The sequence below is a fragment of the Phasianus colchicus genome, chromosome 5 (assembly GCF_987193195.1).
Source record: "Phasianus colchicus chromosome 5, bPhaCol1.hap1.1, whole genome shotgun sequence".
Taxonomy (NCBI): Eukaryota; Metazoa; Chordata; class Aves; order Galliformes; family Phasianidae; genus Phasianus; species Phasianus colchicus.
In genome coordinates this window covers 55,363,915-55,389,427 of record NC_143440.1, presented here as the reverse complement: position 1 = coordinate 55,389,427, position 25,513 = coordinate 55,363,915, and the positions used below count along the sequence as shown (strand labels likewise).

Below are 25,513 nucleotides of genomic sequence, written 5' to 3'. Positions count from 1 at the left end.
GGGGCTGTTTACTGGAGCCCTTGCTAGTGATGGGCTGGGTGCAGGGCCACTTGTGGAGGCGGAGAAATGAGGCTGGGACTGCAGCATGAGCACGCTGAGCACCACAGGAAGCTTCTGGCCCAGCTGTGCTCTGTGTGGCCCCCGCTGCTTGCACTGGTGGGGGGAGCTCAGCCTCTTTGCTTGCTTTTATTTTTAGTTTTTACCACAGGTCTTTTTGTTAAAATGTGTTTCATCCAGGCCGTCCAAGGCTTTCTGTTTTGAGTATTTTCTGGCTAATGACTTGGTTCCTAGCCATTTTGAGCTTATAGGCAGTAACCTCCACAGAAGATACTGTCAAGGGGGCCGTTCAAGCTGTTGAAATGCGGTTAAAAAGTCTACGGGTTTACAGTGTAGTTCACCATGAAAGCATGTCCCTTACTGAACTGAGTAAGACTCCCACCCTTCCTTTGCAGCTTTTAAAAATTCCTTTGATGTTTTAGGATGATTGTAGCTATTGTGCTTTGCTAATACAATCAAGAAGTCAGGACCTCTTATGTAACAGTGAGGAGGGGAGGAGGGGGAAGACGAGCAGAATTGTTGCTGGCAGCTTTTGTAAAGGATCCTGTGTCAGGCATCACACCTTCTTGCCTGCAACATCTCACCCTATTTAGGCATGCAGTTAATATATGTCAAACCATACTGTAGGCTTCATTTCTTCTGGAGACAGTGAGCAATTTTTTTTTTGTTTGCTTATTCCACCCCTGTGCTGCCTGTGTGGCTGTAGTGAAGCAGTCTGGAGCCCTGGGGAATACCTGGCTTGGTGTCCTGAAGGCAGTCACCCCGCAGCCCATCAGCATTTGTTCTTCTCCTAAGACATTGCCCTCGGTTGGTACCAGGAGCCATGTCTGATTATGAGGGAAAGGCTTCTTTTCTAATTATATCAGAGATAGCAAATGCACATCCAAAACAAAGTGCCTCCTGAAGCATACAATTAATGTTGCTCAGCCGCTTAGAGTTAGCCAGACAAATGGCATAAATTTCTGCAGTGCCTTTTTTTTTTTTATTATTATTATTCTTTGACGTCATGAAATGTTCTGATCACTCAGTGGAGTCAATTGCTGAGGAAACCATCCTGTGCTATCTCTAAAGGCAGTGCAGTGAGCTGGCACAGCTGCCCAGGGGGGATCACCGTCCCTGGAAGTGCTCAAGAACCATGGAGACGTGGCACTGACGGATGTGGGCAGTGGGCATGGTGGGGGTGGACTTGGTGATCTTGGAGGTCTTTTCCAACCTTAGTGATTCTGTGATTACACAAGTCCATGAACAGGTAAAAGCCGAGTTTAGTTGCGTTAAAATCTGTGCTGGGCCCAAGGTGATGGGAAAAATGGCTTCTGCATTGCCCTTGTGAGGCTTTGGGTGCTCCTGCTGCTCTAGGCCAGAGGCATTAAGCAGAGGCTCACCTGACCTTCAAGCTGCCCAGAGGCCTGCAAACCTCGTGGCATCCACTGCAGCTGGGAGTGCCTGGTCTGTGCAGTGTGTGTGTGCCAGGTCTCAGTGGCACACAGGTTGTGTCTCTGAGGACAGCCTTGTAAACAGATGAAGACCAGCTAGAAGTCTGTGAGCCCCACTGCAGGGCTAAATGTGAGACCTGTTTGTGACAAGAGTTTGGCTTTTCTGCTAACCTCCCTTGACACTGTGTGCAAGTCATTTCTGCGTGCCTTTACACTGTGTGGACCTGCCCTTCGGGCTGATGCAGCTCATGCCAGAGTACAAGTACACAGGTATAGCTACCCACCTGCTCTGCCAACACAAAAAAAATGTTGGCAGAAGGGAGGGGAGCGTGAACCTGGAGATGACACTACATAAAACCTTTTTCTTGGCATACAGCGACTAAGTTTCCTAAGTACGGAGTTTCATTAGGTAGCTGTGTCTGAGTCAGCCGTAGGGAGGCAGCTCTGCAGGAGGTTTCCTTCCATTGAGCAGATAGGAGAAGGAGTGCTGGTACAGAGGCAGAAGTTGGGCGGTGGTAACTGACAGCAGTTTGTGAGGTGGGAGAGATGTTTAATTTTAATTTTATTTTTATTCTAACCAGCAAGACAATGCTGGCATAGGCCTTAGTGGAAATCATTTGACCTTTTATTTATTTTTAATTTCTTGCAATACGTGTATTTCTGTCAAAGGAAGGAAGGGAAGGAAAATATGTCCATACCGGACACAAGTGCTGCATGTCTGCTGTGCCTTTTTATTTTTATTTTTTCTAAGGTAAAATGATATGCAGTACAAAATCACTTAGCAGATCAGCAGAGCCCTGTAACCTCTCTGATGCAGGCTAGTGAGGAAGAGGATGTGAGCACCAGGACGTGTATCTGTCCTATCGAAGAACATCACAGCTGATAATAAGAACTGTACTGACAGATAACCTGACAGCGTGCATCCAAGAGTTTAGAGTTTTGAGATGGTAGTTCCATGCTGAACACTGCTTTTCCTGCCTTTCTCTTCTGTGTTTAGCACCAGCCATCCTCAAGGGCAGGATTTTGACTGCCAGCTGGTCTGATTTCATCTGAAATTGCAGCTCATCCCTTCTGTGGCACTTTGATTTTTTAGCCCTCTCTCTGGCCTGTTCTTTGGTTTCTGTTTTTCCTTTGATTCTTTGTTTTCTTGGTGGTTTGCCATTCTGTAGTCTCCATTCTGGCCTAGTACTGCACTTTGTGTTTCTCTCATGAGTAAATTCAATTTTATCCTGCCGTGTAAGCAAGAAGTCACTTGTAAATTTAACTGTACATATAATACATCTCCATTTTCTTTTGTATCTTACACCTCTTAAAGCAGCGGAAGGAGACTTAGTTTGCAAATCTTTCTTTATTGCTTTTGGATAGAAAATATTTGCAGTTATTCAGTAGATTCAACTAAGAACCAGTCATAGCTGTGCTGAGTGCTGTAGGTGTTAAACAGAGAGAAATACACTGTTAGAAGGATCATTTGGGATTGTGTCAGATCTCTGAAGCTGGCTGGCTCTGCAGCCTGAACAGGAAGGTAGGTGACAGGTTTACTAGGTCTGTGAAAATGAGCATGGGGTGGCTGCACTCCTGAGAGCTTTTATCTGACAGAACAGTTGCAACAATCTGCTGTCTTTGATAGTATTAAAGTCGGCTTGTGTACATGTGATTTAATCTCCATAGTACTTCCCTGCATCCAGACTAGCCAACATTAAATATATTCAGTTCTGCATTGAGTTGATTCAGAATAAGGATGGACTCCTAGATAAAGAACAACTGGTAAAGGACTAGCTCATCCTGTTTGAATTTCTAATTTGCCCTGCATTTATTTCCCTTTGCAAACAAGACCATACAGCTTGTCCAGATTTTGCCCAGGACTGAGGAGAGCAGTGTGATGATCTAAGTGGTGCTGTCTGGGAGATGATTCACTGAATGCTTTCCTGTATCTCATCTCCTTTGGTTCTCATTAGATTTAAATGCTTTAAATCTGGAGAAGAGAGAGCAGAACATCTCTGAAGGTGTTCAAGGCCATGTTGGATGAGACCCTGGGCAGCCTGGTCTAGTTTTAGATAAGGAGGTTGGTGGCCCTGCATGTGGCAGGGGGATTGGAGGTCCCTTCCAACCCAAGCCATTCTTTGATTCCATGATCTTTTGTATGTTGAGGGAAGGTTAGAAATTGGGCTACCGACCGTCACACTAATCTCTTCTCTGTGTCTCACTTCTTTCAGGTATCTATTCTAAATAACGCATTACTAAGTGAAAACCATCTTCCTCCTTTTTCGTTAGTTGCAAAGTGTCTGCATCTTTTGTGGGATTTCAGCAAATAGAAGCCCAGTGTTCTCCTCTGCTTTTGCTTGCCGGGTTTACATCAGTGATTTCCAATAGCGTTGATGGAACTATGCTGCCTGCTCTGCACCAACATAATTGGGAGAACTGGGCATACTTTTCTTTCTATATGCAACAAAGATTTATGATGGCTGGTTATACATTATTTACTGAGCACAGTGTGTTCATAGAGCTCTGAGATAGAAGAAAAAATTGGCTTCTGTGCCATGACTTTATTATCCAGGTCATTCACAGACTGAGGCATCTAACGTTAATATATTCAATGAGAATTTATTCTGCAAGGCAGCTTGCTGCTAAGCGTGAAACCAAAAGTAATCATGCAAGAAGGATGCCCCTGTGTGGTCCTGATATATGGAAGGGTTTCTTGTGAAAGCGACTAAGTTGGAACGTGCTGTAGGTTTTATCTAGGACAAAATGTACAGAGATGTCAAATGCGTGGGGTCATCAGCCACCTCCTAGCGGGGCTCTCTAGAAGCACTGCTGGCTATCATCATTTTTCACGATTGACCCCTAAAGTTATCTCTTTGTTATAAAGTAAGCAGATAACAGTAAGAATCAGAATGTAGAAGCTTTGCACGTTCCCGCAACAGTAGTTCACAAGATGGGCTTGTGAGAGGGGTGACTTACTGCTCACTGGTTTTAGGCTCATTTCCAACAGGTTTCCTTCCTTAAAATTTTCAGCGTTTTGTGCAGGGAATTCATGATGTGGCAGCTCACAGATCTGCCCTATAAAAAATGCTGTTTTATTAAGTCTTCTTAAAGTAGTGAGATGTAATTGTGATGGTTTAGCAGCTACAATACGAGCAACAAGCTTGTATTGTTCTTGGCTTGGAGCAAAACTGTTTAGAAACTCACGTAGGCTAAGATAAGCCATCTACCCCCATGAATAAAGCCCATCAGTACTTAACGAGAATAACTCATTCTGACCACATTTTCCAATAATTACATAAAGGAACATTTAGCCCGTCTTGCCAATAAAGGTAATAGAAAGTTCTCTCCCATCTTCTTGATTCTATGAAGAAACATACTTCACCTTTCTTTGCAAGCTGTTGCTTTGCAGTTGTGGTGTGAGCCCAGGAGCGCGTGTTCTCTTGCTTGTGTTGCGGAGCCGTGCTTGCCAGCCCGTCCTTTCCATTTGGAAGCAAGAAGGTATAATATGGAAAAAGGAAATAGACAGTGTGGCTGCAGAAACAATGTGGCTTGTTTTGGAAGTCCAAGACCTGTGGAGGTTGTGGCCAAGGCCTCCAGCTTTATCTGAAGGATGGTGGGACTCCTGCATTTATTGTTACGTGCTGTTTCTGATGTCCGCATCCTTAGGAACTGTTGTGGTCTTGCATTGACAACGTTGAAACAGAGCAAACTAATTCTGGAGTGTCTGGAGGGCTCAGGAATAAAACATCTACAGTGCAGGCTATGTTGCACGTATAGAAAGGCTCTCAGCCCCTTTTAGGCAAAACATGTTCACGCACTAGCTAATGGTGAAACCCTTGTCATCTGGGTGAAAGCTTGCAAAATCACCCAGACTAGGAATGAGTTTTGCATTCAATCATGATAGAGCCTCTTTTCCAGCAAGGCTGTGCCTTGAGAGCTCTGGCAGCTTATACAGGGCAGATGTAAGAGAGTACCCAGTGGGGTTTTGTCCTCTTGTGCCTCAGGAGAAGTGGAGCATTCTCTGCTCATGTTGCTGCTTCTCACCCACCCAGCTTCACAGCCCTGTGTGGTGAAGAAGGCGTCAACCAAAAGCAGAGCGAGCTGATGCAGTGGGCTGTGAGCTGTGGTTTTGGAGACAAAACCTCTGTGAAAGCAGAGTCCATTCTGCTGCCTGTGCTGCAGGGTGCTGACGTCCGCAGGAAAAGGGGGGCTGGGGACTGTAATCACTCGTTGATACCAAAATGACTTTTCCCTTTTAGTGTCTACTGAAGAGCTTGGTTAATTATTTATTGGTTCAAAATGGCCGGCTGCTGCACTCCTGCAGGAGTGCAGGGCATTGATGCTCGTGGTGTAGAAGTGCCTATATATGTGTGTGTGTGCTCATTTCAGTTCTCACTTAGCTCTGTGTCTATGTAGGAGAAATCCCTTTGGCTGGTTGTTGTCTCTCTAGTCACTGCCTTGATGGATGAAAGTTTTAGAGTTAAGAACTTTAGAACTTCAGAATTTTTAGAAGAATCTTAGGGTTAGAATTCCTCTGTTGTCAAGAATTGAACTGCAGGGTATTGGGCAGTGTTCTTCTAAAAGAAGGAAAGATCATTCAAGTTGTTGCATGTTTTAGCTTTTGTGGAAGTGGTCTCAGGAGGTGTCTGGTGCGTCCGTGTAAGTTTGTCATTTCCCTTTGCATTGAGAAAGGGCTATTGTGATTAATACAAGGTCAGTGGATTTATTTCTATATATAAAAAAGCTTACTCCAGAGAGAGTTGCTTCAGAGTTGGGTATGCAGTACTCACTCTTTTTAGGCAATATCACTTCTGGTTTTTCCTAAGACTTTGGGAGCTCTTGTTCCTGTTTTGGACATGAAAACAAGGTGAGCAAAGGCTGAGACTTCCTGGTTTTAACCCTTGATGCCCCGTGCTCTAGTTCTGAAAGACTGTAAAAAAAATCTCGTTGACCACGGAAAAGATCCTCAACGTTTTCTCATCCTAATTTTTACGGTTCAATTCCTAGACTGGCTGAAGCAACCCCCTTATATTGGAAGTTACAGGCACGTGAAATTCTATTTGTAGAGAAGTTTGTGTTTTCTTTTTATTACTTCAGCTGCTCTAAAATAGTCTGTGTCTGTGCCTGATAATGTCACTGACTGTCAACGATAAGACAGGACCATTTTGCTTATAACTACCTATCTCCAAAATAGATAGTTGACAAAATCTCCTATTGTACTTATTTTTACCTCTTTCCTTAAAGTATGTTTATCAACTGTTTCCACAGGAACCGTGCTCTACAATAGGCAGTGTTGTGGCTGCTTGGAAGCCGCAGTCAGGACGTGTAGGTGTTTGAAGAGCACCAGATCTTTCCACCTCTCACTACAAATTTTCCAGTGGGTCATCACACGTTCAGACTTTGTATCCCCGTACCTGAAACCACTCTGGTGTGTTGTATTAGTGTGTATGGCAATGTCTCAGAAGCCGTTCAAGTGCTGCTCAACTGTGAGGAGAATCTTTAGGTTTATAAAAAGCTGAAAGTGATTGTGCAGCTTTGGCAAGGGTCTAGTGAGTAGCTCCAGTTCAGCTCGTTCAGTATTTCCCCACTAAGGATTGAACTCTTTGCTTCTGTCATCTTGTCTATGGCTCTTTGATAACTGTGTATGAATAGCATCAGGTATTCCCCTTTTTAGAGAATTTTATTTGTAATGGTTCACTTCACTGGCTGAATGGTGTCATTAGAAGGACTATATCTTTAGTTTTCTTTTCTCCCAGGGTTTTTACCAGACACGCTGCTTGTAAAGACGAGAGGAACTGTTTGGCTTCTTGACTTTAGAGCTTAGTAAACCTTAAAGAAAGGAAGTTATTTGATTTTGTTTTGAAAGAATATAAATGCTGTCTGAGGGATTTCTGTTCTCAGCTGGTGAAAGCTGTCTGCTTAAGGCTGTAGGACTAAAATTGATGTGGCTTTTCCTGGAATGAATAAGGTTTTACTTTGGGAATTAAGGTAGGGTGTTCCCCCTCAGCAAGGGCTTTTTGTTAGTGGGAAGAGGAGCATGAGGTTTGTGTTAGCTGTGCCACTCAGGTGGGGAAATGCTTTTCTCCAGAGAGGGATTTATACTTTTAAATGTATTATCTTGCAGGCTGATGTTAAAAGCACATGCATTTGTAATACAAAGCGCGTGGATCACTGACTGTGGCACAGATAAAATGCCAGGCCTTCTGTTCACAAAGGAACAAAGTATTAAGGAGGGAACATGGTGGCAATTGTTCGAAGTAGGATGGTCTCCTAATAGAGCCTGTGCTGTTCTTTGCTTAGCTAGGTTTGCCACATGCTTTGTCTTGCAATGGTCCCCAGCAAAAACTGTGTTTGCAGAGGCAACATCTGTCTGTAGCTTTACAGAGATCATTAAACCCAGGTGATGTTGAGCTTCAGATGGGAATGCGATCAACATTGATTTGTCATTTTGATTGACTCCTCAAACCACGTTCTGACCTCTTCCTCTGTGGACCCGTTCTGCATTTCCCTTCTCTACTCCTCTCTTAATCTCCTTTAATCTAAAGTGCATCTTGATCATAGTGAGAAATGCTTTCTCATCTTGAAACCATGCTTTGGAAAGAGAAAAAGAAATATTAAAAAAGGGAAATACACGGCAGCGTGCTGCTGTTAGATGATAATGTGCTGCCTGTCAGCTTGCAGTCACACGCAAAACGCAGAAGTGCATCCTCCTTCAGATGGAGGCAGATGGCTGGGTCAGCATTTCCCACAGTGATACGGCACCTTGTCACCCACCCAGTGGCCTCAGGAAGGCTGGAGGCTGCTGTTCTTCAGCTCCTTCCCGTCTTGACTCGCTTGCTGGAGTCACGGCTATGACTATATGGTCACAAGTGCATGGTGAGATCACCTCTCCCATGAGGGAGAAGAGGAAAACTGTAATCATAGACGTGATGGGGCTAAAAATTGCCTGGTCTTGGACAGTCTGTCTCTTATTGCAGTGTTTGGCCTCAGGATTTTCATGACTGTTGTTTTTTTTTTTTTTCCTAATGCTTTATGTATGAACTCAAGCTGATTCTTCCATATGAGGAAACTCATCTATGCACCCTTTTCTTAGCTGCTGCTGTGCAGAAATATTTTATTGTTTCCCCCCCCTCCCCCAAAAAAACGAACAAAAAGCCCCACTAAAACAGAAAAGCAAGCATGCAAAGAGAAACCACTATACAAACAGGCATGAGCTAACTTGGCAAAGCAAATGTTGGCAATGGCATGTCTTTTCTGGGTGTTGTCAGCTGCATTCTGGATCCTAACCAACATTCTTTGTGCTGCATGAAGGCTTGGTGATGACTCTCAGCACTGAACCTCATGGGATTAGAGCTCAGACACCAGCAGCAACATCTGGACACCACGAGTGAGCATCATACCTTCAGGAATGCTGGGGGAGTGCATGCCTTGGCACTCCTTTTTGTACCTTCAGAAATATCTGATTGGTTAAGTGGCTAAAAGTTGCTGCTGCTTTTACACGATGTTCTGGGATGTATTGTACCAAGCAGATGTTAGACAATACAATGAGCCATGGCTGGGAATGGGAGAGGAATTAGTGTGCAGTTTAAAATGCTTTTAACCTTCCCCTCCATCTTTCCCTATGGCTCAAATAGCTTCTCTCCTATATGACACCACACTTTGATAGCTTGTTTTCATTCCTTCTGTCTCAAATCATGTTGCTAATAATCTTGCAATGTGGAACGTGAAAGGAGTTGTGGTAAATTAATGCTGGCTGGATATAAAAGTTAGTCTGCAATTGCTTCAGTGCAAAGAAACTGCCATGTGAGGAGGGAAAAATGAATTAAAAATGTGGAAAGAATGGTCAGAGCATAGGTAGCCTTCTCTGTGGTGTCACAGCCCATGCTAGGATCCAGGTTTCAAAAGTTGCAGTAGTTAATCCCTCATGTTCATATCCTCACTAAAGATCAGTAATACAGTTAAAGCTTTAAATGGGACATCTATCGTGGGATCTTTGGTTCTAAAGACTGGCGTGCCTCTGAGACGCGTTGTTTAAAACCATACTTTTTTTTTAGAAATATTGCTGAGAAGTGGATTTTGTATGCAACTTAATTCACTGTGATGCTGACAGGGTACTTTTTCATTTGTAGTGTGGGGTTCTTTTTTTTCTCCCAGTAATGCACTTAGAGCAAGGTTTTGTAGTCACAGAGATTGATTCTGGTTCGTGAAGAAGGGCAGATTCTCTTGCACAAAAGGAGCAGTTAGTTGGCTCTCGACGTCTGCACCTCTGAAGTCAGGTACGTGCTGCTTTCTTGGGTACTCTGCAGCCCTGTGGTTTTGCAGGTCAGAGAGCCTGCTGTGCAGCGTGCTAGATGAGACTTCTGAAGACCACAAGCACAGTTGCTAGCTAGCTCTGCTCATGCCACCCGCATACATCGTTTTCCATCCGTGACATTGACAGTGTAATGTTTCCCCCAGCACCTCAAGGGGTGTTGAGATCTTTGGGTGCAGAGGTGGAAAGTACAGATGGCCTCTTGGACCTCGCTTTGCCTGTCAGAGGGACGCAGAAGCAGGGAGCTCCCCTGTGCGAAAGCAGGCACTGTGGCCGTATCTGGGTTTTTTTGCTATTGCCAGTGTGGTGTTTCAGCAGCTCTGGAGGCGGAGCTGAGATCAGTGAGCGAAGGTCAGAACAGAGCTGTTGGCTCTGCGTTCAGCAAATGAAAAGAAACCCAATGGTGGAGTGTGGGTTATCACAAGGCTTTCCACTAAGTACAAATCTTTTCCAAAACACTTGATATCTAAATGAGGAAAGGGGTAAACACCTGCAAATCAAGCCCTTTGCAGATTTTTTTTTTAGTTTATGTTTGAATCTCTGTACTGTGGAACCCCAGCTTCCTGCATTCAAGCTGTAGACAGCTAGATATTTATCTAATCACACTCTGCGATCCTTTTTTTTTTTTCTTTCTCAATTTTATATCACGCATTAGTAGTGAACAAGCATGATGGGCTTTTTCAGTAGGTTGCTTTTTTCATATATCAGTATGACTTAACGTTTTGATGGCTATTGAAAAGATGGGGCTTGGCTCTTCAGAGGCGAGGCTCTTAGAGAAGTGGTTCACAATCTCATCAGCTGTGGCCTAGTTTTAAAGAGAAGCTGCTGCTTATGGGTGAGAATTGGAAAGCAGCAGTGCACCAAAGTGAGCTTTGTATAGTATGAATATGCTGTAGAAATAGTGACATGCCTGATGGAGAACAGTTTCAAGAAATTCAGAAATTCAATATTATTCAATAAAACGTGTGACGAACAACAAAATATTTTCTGGCATCGAGTACTGGAGGGTAAAATAAGTGTGTAATTGAGCAAGTCCCTGGGAAGACAACTGCAGGTGGACTCTTACTGTTGCTGCTGTTCTTAGTTGTCCACAATACCTTGGATTAATTAATGGAATGTTGAGGGCTCTGTACTCCGTTGTGCAATCAGATGGATTTCTGACCTTACGCAGTGCTTTACTGCTGTAGCTGTATGCTTGGCAATCCTTAGGTGGCCAACAAGAATACCTTGATAGAGAGCTTCAGGCCTCAGTGCAGACTTTGCTGCTTTATGTACCACCACGGATGATTCATAAGCCTGCTTAGATTTGTTAATAAGCTTAATTAAAATTGCAGGTGAATGCTGTACGTTGGAAGTCTTCTCAAGAGCAAGAGCCTAGTCTTTTTATTTTTTTTTGTCCCTCTGTTTCCATCCAGTGCCTGTTCTGATTCTCCCCAGTGCTGTGTGCTGGCTGGTTTGTGGGTGCACGGCCTTGCATTGACCTGTCGTCTCCTCATCGAGGGACATTCTGTCAGTGATAAGCTCAGTTATGTCAGTGTTGTGTTTATTTTGAGGAAACGCATTGCTGCAGCCTTTGGACAGCTTCCAAACGGAAGTGCCACCAACATGCCTGCTTGGCAGCCATCGCTGACTTATTTCTTTATCCCTGTGAGCAGCAAAATTGGCACAACTTCCTCATTTTTCTGCCAACTTGCACTGAGTTAATAAAGATGGTGAAAAATGTGTTTGTTGATCATCTCCAGAGCTCTGTGATAGACAGTAATACCTTCCTGCAGTGGGTGCTTAACAAGAGATCTAAAACTTGAGTTCTCACCATCGTCCTTTTGCAATTAATGTGTCCAGAGCACTGTATACCTGAACTATGTCTCAGTAGCACAACAGCTGTTGTCCCGCTATTGATTTTTGTCTTCTTGGTAATAATTTTGATTCCTTTGCTAAACATCTGTCTGTTGAGGTTCACTGACTCGTTACTCTCCGTGGCACAGCAAGCAGAGGGAAGGTTTTGTGTGTGTGATTTGTGGATTTGTCATTTTTTGGGTGTTTTTTATTTTTATTTTCCAAAGGTCCTCAGTTCTCTCAAGATCAGAGACCTTGTCCCACTTTCAGCCTGTTATACCTGCAGTTGTTTGCAGGCAGCTACATTGCATGTACAAGGCCAATACACTTCTATGGGCATATCCCTGGGACCAAGTGTCCAAATGGCTGAAAACAAAGCCTTGTATTGCTGTCGTTTGAGTTAGTGGTCCAGCACTGTCATTAGTATCTTCTTTTTAGGAGATGAAATGGTTGGGGAAAACACCAACTCCCTGCCCTGTCCCTGGAGGTGTTCAAGGCCAGATTGGATGGGGCCCTGGGCAGTCTGGTCTAGCATTAGGTGGAATGGTTGGTGGCCCTGCGTGTGGCAGGGGGGTTGGAGATTCATGATCCTTGAGGTCCCTTCCAACCCTGCCAATTCTGTGATTCTGTGAAAATCCCAACAAAATAGCTGCAGGAGGAAGGCTGTGATAGTCCAGAGGAGAATCCAGGGATGGGTGGACATGGAGGATCCAGTAATGGGCATCACAGAATCACAGAATGGCCAGGGTTGGAAAGGACCTCAAGGATCATGAATCTCCAACCCCCCTGCCACAGGCAGGGCCACCAGCCTCCCCATTTAATACCAGACCAGGCTGCCCAGGGCCCCATCCAACCTGGCCTTGAACACCTCCAGGGATGGGGCATCCACAGCCTCTCTGGGCAGCTGTTCCAGCACCTCACCACTCTCTGTGAAGAACTTCCCCCTGACATCCAACCTAAATCTTCCCTCCCTTAACTTAAAACCATTTCCCCTTGTCCTACTGTTAAGTTTAGTGCTTTGTGCAGAAGAGCTAGGCCTCTGGTACATGTGTGTGACAAGGAAAGGCAAAATACGTCTTGTCCACATTAATTTTGTTTCATGGGGCTTATAGTGATGTATGCTGTGTGGAGCAGCAGGGCAGGTGGCATGGAGGTGTCCTGTGGGGCCCTGTAGGGCAGGAAGCCGTTTGCCTTTGCTCGGCTATGCCCTGAAGACTTCAGGACTGCCTGTGTCACCACAGCTTGGGCTGCAAAACCTGCTGACAGCTCAGAAGCGAGGCTACCATCCTCCCCCAGCCTGCAGGCCTGCTGTGAGAGATGCCCCACTGAGTTAACAGCAGAGGCTTTGAGGTGGGAGCTGCTTGAGCGTAGATTTGCAGAGCTGTCCTACTCGTGGGCTGCACCGTATCCTCAGAAATGCACCCTGACTGTTAGGGCCTGGTCATCTTCTGTGTTTTCTTCACAGCCCACCTACTGTCCTAGAGGTTTCTATCTTCATGCTTGTTGTGGATTTACGGGTGAAAAACCTTCTCTACAATGGACACCAGTGCACTTGTGGCTTTGCTAGAATTTTGCCCTGAGTTTGACTTTAATTTCTGAGGGAACAGATTTTTGATAGAAAATGGTATTGTTGGGGACAGTACTTTCTTTGAGAAACTTCAATGCTGTAGAACAGGTTTTCATGGCAGGAATTTTCATGGGAAAGGGTAAGTCTTGTTGCAGCCTTTACTCTTCTGAGCAAATATTTTGAGGTGGGGAGTCACTCGAGTGAAACCAGGCTAAAATTGATTAAAGAGTCGAGGATTAGCTAAGAGTGGTTAGTTATGCATGGTTGTTTGTGGCTGTCATGCAGCTTATAATTATGCAGCCTGGTTGAAAACAAAAGTAATATTTTAAACAGTTGTCCTGGAACAAAAAATTAGAATGACAATGTTACAGTAACAGCTGGAAGAACTGGTTATAGGAGTCAGGAGGGAGACTAACTTTCCACCCATTTGTGGGTTTACTTTCAGAGTTAAACACGCAGCAGCAAGAGTCATTGGAAGGGTTTCTTTTTCCTATTGAAGCTTGGCTGTCTGCTGACACTGGAAGGATGTAGAGGTTTGAGGCTTTCTGGTGGCCAGACAGAATCCCAGTGCTTCTCAGTTTGATTCACAGCTTGGGTGAGATGAGAGCTGGGATCTCTGCCTTGCCCCAGATGACATCACCTAGGGTCTCCCATGCAGTAAGCCTGCAGTGAGTCTCAGGGATGTCCCCATCTGCCCTGGGCAGAGGTGATTGCTGTAACTACCTGCCAGCTTTGGCAGGATGAAGATGACAGTTGGCACTCCAGGCTTTTTAGGCACACTGGTTTGAATCCTAACTAATGCATACTGTACATTTGTAGGAAAAAGCACCTTAATCTGCTGGTGGTGTGGAAATGCAAAATTCTCTTTCAATTAGAGAGACTTAGAGATTTTTTTCTAAGGTGCTTCACTTGATAAACAGGTGTCTTTCAGGCTTCAAATGTCCAAGAGGGACTGATGAGTCCAAACATGTGTTTGGGTAAGAAAGTTATGACTTGACCTGTCTGACAAAGGCATACTCAGGTGGAGGTGCTATGTTATTAAAATACAGAAAGAACTGGCATTCCATAAGCATGACCTGTTAGGAACTCAAGCAAGAAAAAAGAAAAGAGGTAACTAGAGGCATGTGAAAAACCAGCTTTAGACTAACCCAGATTCTTCCAGACTGAACAGAGCCTTGGGAATTGCTTCTGCAAATGAGTGATTATATATGCAGTTCTGTTAATTAAATGTAAAAATGATGTAGGAAGTCAGAAGATATAGCTAACTTGTTTAATTAAGCTAATTAACTCCCCAGGTAGCTTTTATATTTGCTTTTTTCACTGCAAGTGTCTGGCTTGTTCTGCTTGTGAAGCCACGTCAGCCCTGACATGGGCTCAGGAGAAGGTTGTACTTCTAGGAGGCTTACTAATTGTGCCTGTGGGGAAGAAAGGATGGAACAGCAATGGGAGAAAGGATGTTTTGGGCTCCGGGGTAAATGCAGTTTTCGTTTGTGTCTGATTCAAAGACAGTAAAAGGGTTCCCAATGATTTCGGTGTGGTTCAGATCAGGGTTATGTATTCAGTGGAAGGGAGTTAAAAGAAGAAGTCTTAAAAGAGCTGCTGTTCACGCCAGATGCGCTGCTGCCAATGTCTTTTCACCCCAGAAGTTTGCTGACTCCCACCTTCACGGCTCTGCTTTGTGGAGACGTAGGGGCAGCAGCCAGCCTCAGCTCCTCCCGTCCACAGGCAGGGTTTGGGAGGCAGGCCGAGCTCATGGCAAGGCTGACTGACTATACCTGCTCTTCGGGTTCAGCAGATGCTTCAGCTGGGTGTTGATACCTTACCTCCTTCTGAAATTGTTTTCCAAACCTCTCTTCCATTGATGAATCACGCACGACTAGTTGTTTTTTTTTTTAATACGTGTGGAGGCATACGATTAAGGAGTCCTGTTTTGGTCTCTCTGCATCTCTTCCCTCGTTTGCGCCTAAACTGGGGTTTGTTTTTTACACACAGGTGAGGGAGAAGGGGAGGGGGGGGTTAATAACACCTGCCCAGCTGTCAGGAATGACACTAACATCATCTTGAGGGAAGGTGTGTGAGATGATTGACTGGGCCCCTCCTGTGGGAACCAGATCTCTCCCAGCTCCTTTTGAAGTCACACGGAGCTGAGCAATCTGAGCAAGTTTGGGCATGGGCTGCTGTGAGCAGTTTGAACTACTGACAGAAGTCCTCTGTGCTCCTGCGCTGGGCCTGGCTGCCAGAGTACTGTGTTTCACAATGAGGCGGCCATGAAACCATAGCTGAGCTCATCACTCCTTACCTGCTCATTTCCAGCTCACTTGCCAAAATCCTCCAGCACTTGTTTTCTTTTCGGTACGTCTGTAAAGTTCATCAGAAGTTAAAGTATATGCTTAGCTCTCAGCCAAAATCCAGTGGTGCTCTAATGGATCTGAAAGGAGTTCTTGAGCTTGAACAGTCAGTCTTATCCATGCTTTGTGTGACAGAGAATCACAGAATCCTTGGTGTTGGAAGGGACCTCTAAAGATCCTTCAAAGCCAATATCTCATGGGGTGGGGGCATCCACCATGCCCTCTTCCTTTTCCATGAGCAAAAAGAGTGGTGATTAAAGGTGTTACTGCTCTGAAAAGCTCATGCTCCTCTCCCAGTTAGTTAAAACTTTGCCAGATTACCTCTGAAACAGCCAGGAAGTCCATGTTTTTCACCCAGCTGTTCTCTGGAGGAGCAGGCTGGGGGTGAAAGCACCAGACAGGGGAGCACGATGGCTGTTTACAGCTATACATGCCCATCTCCTGCTGGTGCACCCTGATGGCTGCTCACCGTGCTGCACACCACCAGCTTGGAGGTCACTACCCTGTTGCATTCTCAGTACTACATGTGCAGAAAAATTCCAGCTTCTTTGCTTCTCTCAGTATCTGGTACTTCTACTGTGGTGTATTTTCTGCTCTGATGCTAGGCCTTACCAACATAATTTATGCTTTCCTAAAGAAAACTATCCTGTGCCAAGTTGATCTTGGCATGAGGAAACTTTTCTCCATAGAAGCACATGCTTCTAATGTCACTTCTTGCTCTATGGAGATTGTCTTCAAATGCATACAGATGATAAAGTTTGCCTGCTCCCACTTCATACACAGCTCCTTCTTAGTGTCATATTTGCTGTCTTCATGCTGTTGAGTTTTTCTCTGAGCCCCCCCCCACCACTGGCTTCACCTTCTCATGGCTTTTGGCTTTACTAGCTCTGTCAACAATAATATTGTGGCTCCCGTTTCTCTGCAAAAACATAGGCCTTGTCTTTGAGCAGCCACAGATAATGCTAGGAAGAAAAGAATGTGTGGAGGTGATAATGAAGGTGCATAGCTGGGGATGGTGGAGGTTAGCCCTGGGGCCTTGGTTTAGAAGCTTCTCATCCCATGAGCACTGGTTTACAGGAGCATTGCAGATCCCATCCCAAGGAGTTGGCACAGGGCCCCTCTGCATCGCACAGCTGTAGGACAGGACAGCCTGTGCAGCACTGAAACAAACCGTGACCCATTGGATGGGTGATGCTGTTGGGAGCTGCTGTCTCCTCGTCTTGGGCAGGTCTGTGATCAGGTGTGGGAGTCTCATTTTGCTTTTGGTTTTCTGTGTCAGAGTCTATTTTCTGTTTCGGGTACTTGCAGCGTATCTCTGAACTGATCTCAGATGCTGTGTTGGCTGTTGGTTTGCTGGTCAGATTTCATCTGTATCAGTATATTAATTATTTTATTTTGTTGTATCTTATCTGTTGTTGCTGCTATCCATGTCAGACCGGAAAGTCTATTAAGATGGCCTGGCCTGACCTCTTGTGCAACATAGGCTGCTGGTTTCACTGCCAGCCCTACGCCCTGCGGGTGTTGCTCTGTCAAAGACACCTTCTAGGGCTTCAGTCCTCATTTTGGAGCCTTCCAGCTGCAGTGTTTTGTTAGATCTAGATCCTACCAACATGTACCATGAGTAGATCTTGAGTGCAGCAACATCCTCTTACCTGAACTCTCTTGACTTGCAGTATGCGAGCATGTCTGCTGAGTTGGTATAGGGGATCTCAGTGGTCTTTAATCTCCAAGTTTGGAGGAAGAGAGATTGTTTTATAACTCTCCTAAATCTTCTGCTAATACTTTCACAACATTTTCCCTTGTTTTGTGAGATTGTGCTAGCTAGTGCAGGGGAATCTCATTTACAGAAGGGAAAGCAAGGTGCCTCACAGAGATAGGACCTATGACTTGAAATCATGACAACCCATAGATCAGTTTGGGTGATTGTATATATATGTTACTGTACATTTTTGTTTTAACTCTTCCTGTACAAAGTTACATGTCTCCACAGTAAACTGGAATTTAGGCAAAAAAAGGTGTGTGATACCACAGAAGTTTGTTTCTATGGACGTGTCTTCCTTATTAATTGAGGCAGAGGGCTGTTCAAACACAGCCAGTTCAGTAGTCAGTCCAGGCAAACTGAAAATTAATTCTGAGTCAAAGCTAAATACTTAAAATTTTGCTGAGGTGTAGGTCTTCTTTAGGGATTGGAAAGTATGGCACCCATAAAATTAACATTATGACGGGGTTTTCCCAAGCAGTTCTAGTTCCTGTGGTTTGCATCCTATTAATAGGGGTGTCACTTCTGGTCTGTAGCTGAAGTCATGTCAGTAAGATGTTCTCTCTTCCTTTCCTTAACAGTATTACTTCTACTCATACTAACAAATTCCTAATAACTTGAGAACAATTTCTCTACTTCAGCAAAAAAGGCTTTGAACCAAGAAAAGGTGACAGCACGAGAGCAAATGCAGTTAGAAATGATCACGTTTAGTCATTCCACTGAGAGGGCTCTATTTTCAGAGCTCCTGTTCTGCAGATCAACAGTACCCACAAGGCGTGAAGCTCCTCTTTGCTAATTTTATCCTTCCTTGGGGAGAGCGTGCCTTTATTTAAGTGAGATTCCTATGTGAGGAGCCTGACGCAAACTTCAGGTATTTCTTCGCTGTGACTTTGTTCACCAAGTAGGTTTTAGCAAAAAACAGGAGCAAGATCTTAATTAAAAATTCCAACTGGAAGTTAGAAAGCTGCTAACCAAAAAAAATAAATACCTCCTTTCAAAGGTAAGTTGGTAAACTCTGGGATTGAATCTCTAATTGCTAAAATAACATTCTGTGTCTCTAATTTAGATTAAAAGTCTTCAGGGAACAACCCTAGTTTTCCTATTTTCTGTGGTCTAAAGTGAAAAAGTGATTGATATCAGAAATAGGAGTTTGCCCCAGCAATTATGGTATTTTGAGAGACTGAAACATTTTTAATGGGATAGGATATAATAGGGAAAAAATATGCATATACTTCACCGTGCATTTATACATGGATCTTTTGACAGAATTGGATGTTATTCTAGCATGGTTGAGACTGTTCAACATTGAGGGCTCCTTTAAAAACTGGGGACTTGATTCGTCCTTTTTCATGGACATGCTGAACTATTTGGGTGATGGATGGGTGCTTAATTTCTTGTAACGTTAAGGGTGTGCACAGGAGTATGTGGAGCTTCACATGTTCATAGAATCATAGAATGGCCTGGGTTGAAAAGGACCACATTGATCATTTAGTTTCAACTCCCCTGCTGTGTGCAGGATTGCCAATCACTAGACCAGGCTGCTCGGAGCCAGATGCAGCTTGGATGTTATCAAATGCTGGCAGGACTTGTCCTGAAAAATCCTGATAAGAAGACTCTCTGCCTTGAAAAACAATCTCCTAATGTTGCCTTTGCTTTTTCAGGTGGATTTGGAACCAGAAGGTAAAGTGTTTGTCGTCATTACTCTTACCGGCAGCTTCACAGAAGGTAAGGGAGTTCCTTTGGCTTGTTTCTATAAAGGGTTCACCTCTGGTGTATGCTGTTGCCATCAGTTACCAAAACAATTGGCATTCCCCATACAGGTTGCATGCTACTACACATAGAGGATTCTTGATTGGCTGGAAGTTAGGATAGGGCTGTTGCTAACCTCATGTGCTGTAGTCCACCTGCTCTGCTCCTGCTCTGATCTTGGACCTGGGGAGCTGTGTCACACTCAGCCTGGTTTATTTATCTGAGGTTGTCCTTGAAACAGATTGTTTTTGCCACGTGTACTTTTCATCTGAGTGCTTCTTGAAGGGCAAGTGAGTGTGTAGAACGTGTTTAAAACTTCTGGGTGACTTTTATTCCATAATGGTTCCCATCTACTTCACTGCATTTCTGTTTCCAGAGTTCACATTGCACAGGAAACGTAGGGCAATTTTTCCACCAAAAAAAATCCTAGAATTCCTGAAAAGGTATCTGGGCAGATATTTTTTTTTCCATAACTATCATTTATTGTGTGGTGGCTTTAATTCCCTGTTGTTTACTGTGACTCTGATGAACACATGGATGTGAGCTGTGCTGGAGAAGCCCAGGAAGTCTGAAATGGGCCTCTGAAAAAGGCAGATTATTTTCCTCAGGCCAACTTCATGGTTGTTGTTTGTTTTAGCTGTGGCCTCGACTGTGTTTGGGGGATATCTCTTGTATGGAGGCCAAGAATCAGGGCAAGATCTGCTCCGCTGCCCTTTATCTGCAGTCTTGGACTGTTGGATTTCTAATGTTTTTAATGCTTTCTCTTGTTCCATTATGGAAACACATGTGTATTTCAAACAAGGGTTTGCATCTAAGCTTGTGATTTGCTGCGACCCTTTGGGGAGCTATGCCACTCCTGCTGAGCCTGTAGCCTGCTGTGTGCTGGGGCCCCAATAGCTGCTAGTGAAGCACTCGGCTTCCTTTGGGTGACGCACAGGAGAGCTCTGCTTTGTGCAGCTGTGTCCTCTTAGAACTTTTGAACCTGAATCAATATGTATCCAGCTGTTTTTTCTTTTCTGAGTAGATGTTTTCAAAACAAAACTGGGTAGATCTCATGTGGATCTGTGTGCCTCTGAGGTCCCACTGCCTATTTCTGAGGTAACAGTTGCACAACTGCATTTTATTTTTTGTGCTGCATGTCTGTAAATGACCACTAGAAGGAAGAACAACAAATTCTTGAAGGGCATCTCACAAGACTGTCACTTTTTTGTTGCTATTATCTCCTGTTTAGTAACCAGAGCTAGACAAAGGAGGAGAGAACAATGCCCACAGGTAGAAGGAAACCCCAGGCTAGCACATTGCCTTAGATGTACCTAAATGGAGCTATTCTGAAAGACATGATGCACTGGGGAAAACGTGGGTCACGTGGATGGGGAAGAGAGACTGTTGGCTGCAAAGGGGTGGGGGTTTCTTCACACAGTGTTGGCTCAAGGCAACAGGTGAGATGAATAGCAGTGACGTTGGCTTGGACCTGGTGGGGGATGAGGTGCAGGGGCAGCCCCTGTTCTAGTCCAGTGTTACAGCGTGTGGTGGTGATGCTGGGAAGGAAAGGTGGGAGCGAAGGCACTGGTGAGCAGTGCTTTTTGTGGGTTTGTAGAGTATCCTGATGCTCATAAGCTATGATTGACACTGGAAGTCAAATGGTGTGATTTTATTTATAGCGAAAAGCAGTGGTTTCTCACCATAGCAGCGATGTGGTTTGTTTCTCTTATTTTCAGAGGGCTAGGAAATAAGAGTGGAAGAAAGAACGTCCACTTGGCAGGGCATAGCAGCAGGGCAGGGAAGACCTGTGTTCAGTTTTCCAGTGAAATTCATTTTCTATATAAATCTGGCCGAGCCACATAGAATTACTTCAACTTTCAGTTCTGCATCTGTCCAAAAATGGTGCACCTCTTTCTGTCTGCACATAAACTCTGGGTTATGGTAACTGGTCTTGCATTTGCCCATGCACACAATGTTAAAAGGTAATTTAGCCTTTCTTCTCCTGGGAGACATGCCCCACAGCTTTGCTTTGACAGAGGACTGAAGGATATATGCAAATCAGATTCATTTGGGAAAAGTTTTCTCTTTGTCAGAAGGGAGTGCAAAGGTATACTGAGGAGGTGTGACTCCTCTTGGAGGGCTGTGAGGCCCCTCAGAAGCAACAGGAGTAAAATGGCAAACAGTATTGTCTTCAACAAAGCTGATGATGAAAATAATGGTATATCAAGATCACTAAATGATTGGGCATTTACTGAGCAGCATGGCAGTTCATGTCTATGCACGACTGTGGCCGTTCTTGGCTACTTAAAGCAAGGCTGAGCAGGACTGTTGGACCTGAGCATAAATCCATTGTGTGGATGAAAGTCATACTGGAGGCTAAACTGTAAGGACTTGTTGCTTGCAGGGTGAGATGAAGTCAAATCTTTCTACTGCTTTCAGAGGAAAATGGGAAATAGGATAGTTCTATTTCCTCTCTAGCAATTGAAGGTATATGGATTTACAGAACAAGAAGATCAGAGATGGCTCTTGGGGCTTTCCTTGTCACCAAGTTTCCAAGAATGCATTTAATCCAGAGCATGTGTAAGTGCAGACACTGACTTCTTCCAAGTGTGCAACTCCACTGTGTTTCCTGCTTGGAAAGCAGTGATGACAGGGTGCTGCAACAAAAGTCAGATTTAAAAAAAAAAAAAAATGATCTGGTAGTGCCCATAGACCCATTCCTTGAGGCATCCTCGTGTTCACAGCATCTCTTTGTCACTGCTTTCAGTAGGTGGTGGAGACAGGAGGATAATGTGGAACTGGTGTTTGCTATGGGGAGCATCTTCCTTTGCAGAAGCTGACTGAGCATCATTCATGAATCATGGTGTTTTTTATAGAGATAATTATTTGCTTAGGAAAACAGCCAAGTTCACCAAGTCTTAAGCACCATCATATAATTCCAGTAAAGTGAAAGGCTGAAAAAATAATTAAAGAAAAGGGAGGAGAGAATTTAAAAAGGTACACCTGACTCAATTACTTGGCTGTCCTGGAAAACTTACCCAAAATAGATGGTCCTGGTGGTTTTGGCAGCTTGTACTTTACTTGGCTTTGGGAGTGGTTGTTTTCTGTTTGATGGATAGATCTTCTGGCCAAAAATTTAATTTGGTTCTACTTTATCTCTAACAAGAGCAGAGAAGGATGGTGCTTCTGTGACTGCATGCAGTATATCTGAAAGAAGTATTCATGCAGTCTGAAGATGTGTGCTATAGAAAAGGTACCGTTGGCACAGATTTACAGATTAGTCCTCTGTAAATTCTTATGTGCCCATCTGTCACTGCCTCCTGAAGTATTTTGGCATGGATAGAGGGGGCAGTGCTGTGTTTGGAATCCCATCTCCGGGTGTCCAGCTGGGCCTGGCTCTGCTCTGGGGAGGATGTCCCGAAGGAGGCAGGGATGAGGTTATTTGGGTTTCTTTACCTTTTGTGTTTCTTTACTTGTTTTAGAATCCAGCACTGTGTTAGTGACTGTCTGTTAGTGCTCGTGCTATTACTTCATCCTCAGATCTTTCTGAAGGTTGGATATTATGAAAAATAACTCTCAGGAGTGGTGATGCAGTGGCACAGCTGCCCGGGGAGTGGTGGAGTCACCGTCCCTGGAGGTGTTCAAGAACCATGGAGATGTGGCACTGAGGGATGTGGGCAAGGTGGGGGTGGGCTGGGGTTGTGCAGTGATTGCAAGTGAACGGCTTACGCTGTTTGTGCTTCTGGACATGGGTGAGAAGTTAGCATTGCTACTTGTGTGGCTGTGCTTTGGTGCAGCAAGGCCAGGCTGGGTGCCTGGAGAATGGAGGAGCTCTGCCTGCAGCTTGTGATGCTCTGCCCTCTGTTTGCCACCGCTCTTGCTGTTTGCTATTTTGAGCAAAGCTAATGAAATAAAGACAAAGCAATTATTTGGCTGAATTAATGAATGAAGCAAACTCCACAGAAAATGAAGTGCTTCTATTTTAGTGTTTCAAACTGTTATCGTTTGTCTTTTCTCTTTTTGATGTTGCCACTCAAAGTGATAATCCTGGTGTGAAGTTCAATTTTAATTTCAGAGATGTGAGGAAGTTATGGTTGGTTTTTTTTTCTTTTTCTTTCCAGTGTCAGGAAAGATTAAGATAAATTTGAGTTCTGGGCAAGAAATAGAACAAAGAGAATATTGAAGAGCCGAGTGACATGGTAGAGCAGATATAGCACCCATTGCTAAATGCTTAATGTGGATAGGCTTTGTGGCAGCACGGGAGCCCAAACCTGCCTCTGAAGCAGGAAATGTTTCTTTAGTTTGTGGCTCTCACGTGGTGCACTTGGGAGGATTTGTTCTCAAGCACAGTGCGCTTTGTCTTTTGCTGTTGTTTGTCTCAGAACATGCTTTCCTAGTGTTAAATGGTTTTAAGAAATAGTATTTCCTCAGGCGGGCACCAGTAAGACCTGCAGCCTTGAAGTCTGAAACGATGCTGCCTTTGTGCTAAGTCTTTGCTGTGTGCTGAAGTGTGGCTCCTCAGCCATGCCAAACTCCTTTTGCAGGTGCATTATTAGCTTCTTGCACAAGAGGGAGGAAAGAAAGATGTGTACTGGTCGTTTGTGAACTGCAGTAAAGTCTGTTTTCACGTTGCTTTTTAAAGGAAAGGAAATAATTATTTGAAAGTAGGAACCAAGACTGGAAACAGTCCTGATCTCAGCCTCCAGTGTGTTGAGCCGCTCTTCTTGAGTTACTAGCTCAAACTGGACAATTTCAAGGCACATATTAGACGCTGCACAGAGAACCTCCTGATCTAAGCAGGCAGTATCAGTGCAAGGCAGGATAAAAAAAGTGTTTTGCTGTTTCAGGCACACAGTCTGAAAATATAGAGCCCTTTCCTAGCCCAGAGTCTTGTGTGACAGAGCAGCAGGGAGGTGCTTTTCTATACCCTTGTAGTTTTTTTTCCCCAATATCTGATTGCTTTACACTGGTCACATACATGCGTGCTGCAGACAAGGGGTTTCCAGATGTGCTTGGTGTTGGCTCAGCTCTACTCTTCCAGATGGAAACAGATCAGAACAACACTGAGCCCTAGGGGGGAAAAGTCCACCCAGAGGGCACCCCTGAGAGGACTCTGTTCTTACAGAGACCAGGAGCATCATCCACCAATGCTGAGCATTTCTGTATGGGACACAGGACAACCTCAGCCTTGCCAGAAGGCATCTGTCAGGGTAACAAGTACAAGACAATCCCATGAGTGAAGCACTCGGACCTTAAAGCTTTTCAGCAACATTAAAGATCCAAGGAGAGAATGTGAAAGCCGGGGCTTCCCAGGGAGGTGGTTGAATCACCATCCCTGAGTGTGTTTAAGAACCGTTTGGATGTGGTGCTCAGGGACATGATTTAGTGAAGGGTTTTTAGAGTAAGGGTAGTTTGGTCAGATTGTGGTTGGACTCGATGATCTTTAAGGCCTTTTCCAACCTGAGCAATTCTATGATTCTATGAAAGACAATTTGGAGGTGCTGTTCAAAACGAAGTGCCTCTGAATATTCTGAAAAACAGCATTTGGACTACAAAATACTATTATTGGAAGTGATTGTTTGACATCTTCACTAAGGTGGAACACGTCTGCTTTGTCTTGACTGTGGGAAGGTCTACACTCTGGGAAATAAAGAGCTTTGCTTGATGTTACAGAGGAGCTTGAATGCAGAGGCAGGAGGTAAGCAGCCCACTGTGTGATCACAGGAGCACCTTCATGTCCTGGAACATGATTGATTTGCTCCACAGCCATGGCATTAAATCTCAAGCCTCTGAGAGGTTTTTTGTTAGCTTGCCAAAATCTGCCAATTACATAGATATTCAGACACTGCAAAAGTACCATAAACAGCAATATTAGGGTTAACTTTACTTCCTCAGCAGGCTGTGTTTTGTCTAGGCTCTGAAACCTAGATATAAATATGCAAGCTTGCAACCTGCTCTGGGATTTCAGTTCCTGGCTGTGACGAAGGGCAAAGATTTTATTTTGCTTTATTTTAATGTGATTCCTGGAAGAAGTGACGTTAGTTCCCAGAGGAGCTTAAACCTATCTGCTTGGCCTTGGAGGACATCAGCGCGTTGGAGTGGGTGTTTGTAGTCTAGTGAAGCAGAGTGGCAGATGTGAGCTGAAAGGAGCAGAGCACAAAGCTGCTGGAGGTTGGGATTGTGATTCCATGGCCGGGGATGACGGCAGCAGCCCTGTGCTGGCTGCCACTGTGCTGCCAGGACACATGTATCTATAGATAAGTGATTCTGTGCAAGGCTTGAGGATTTTTCTCACAATCCTTTGGAAAGGAGGGTTTCTGGGACAGGCTGCTTGGTACAAAACTCAAGGTCGGAAGGTGGATGGGGTAGGATGGAAGGTGGATATAGGTGTACCACCTACATGCAAGGTGTACCACCTACGTGCGACTCTATATGTGTCCAGACTTCCTCCAGTATTTAAACATCATCTTTCCTGTCTTCTCTACTCTT

General features: G+C 44.5%; 1 protein-coding gene across 1 annotated transcript in view; it reads left to right on the top strand.

Moving 5' to 3' along the window:
- The window catches only part of PRKCH (protein kinase C eta), a 108,131-nt gene that overhangs the window by 5,798 nt on the left and 76,820 nt on the right, over positions 1-25,513 (top strand). Inside the window, exon 2 of the mRNA XM_031605318.2 lies at positions 18,955-19,018. Coding sequence (XP_031461178.2) covers positions 18,955-19,018 — 64 coding nt within the window. The remainder of the gene's footprint in view (positions 1-18,954; positions 19,019-25,513) is intronic.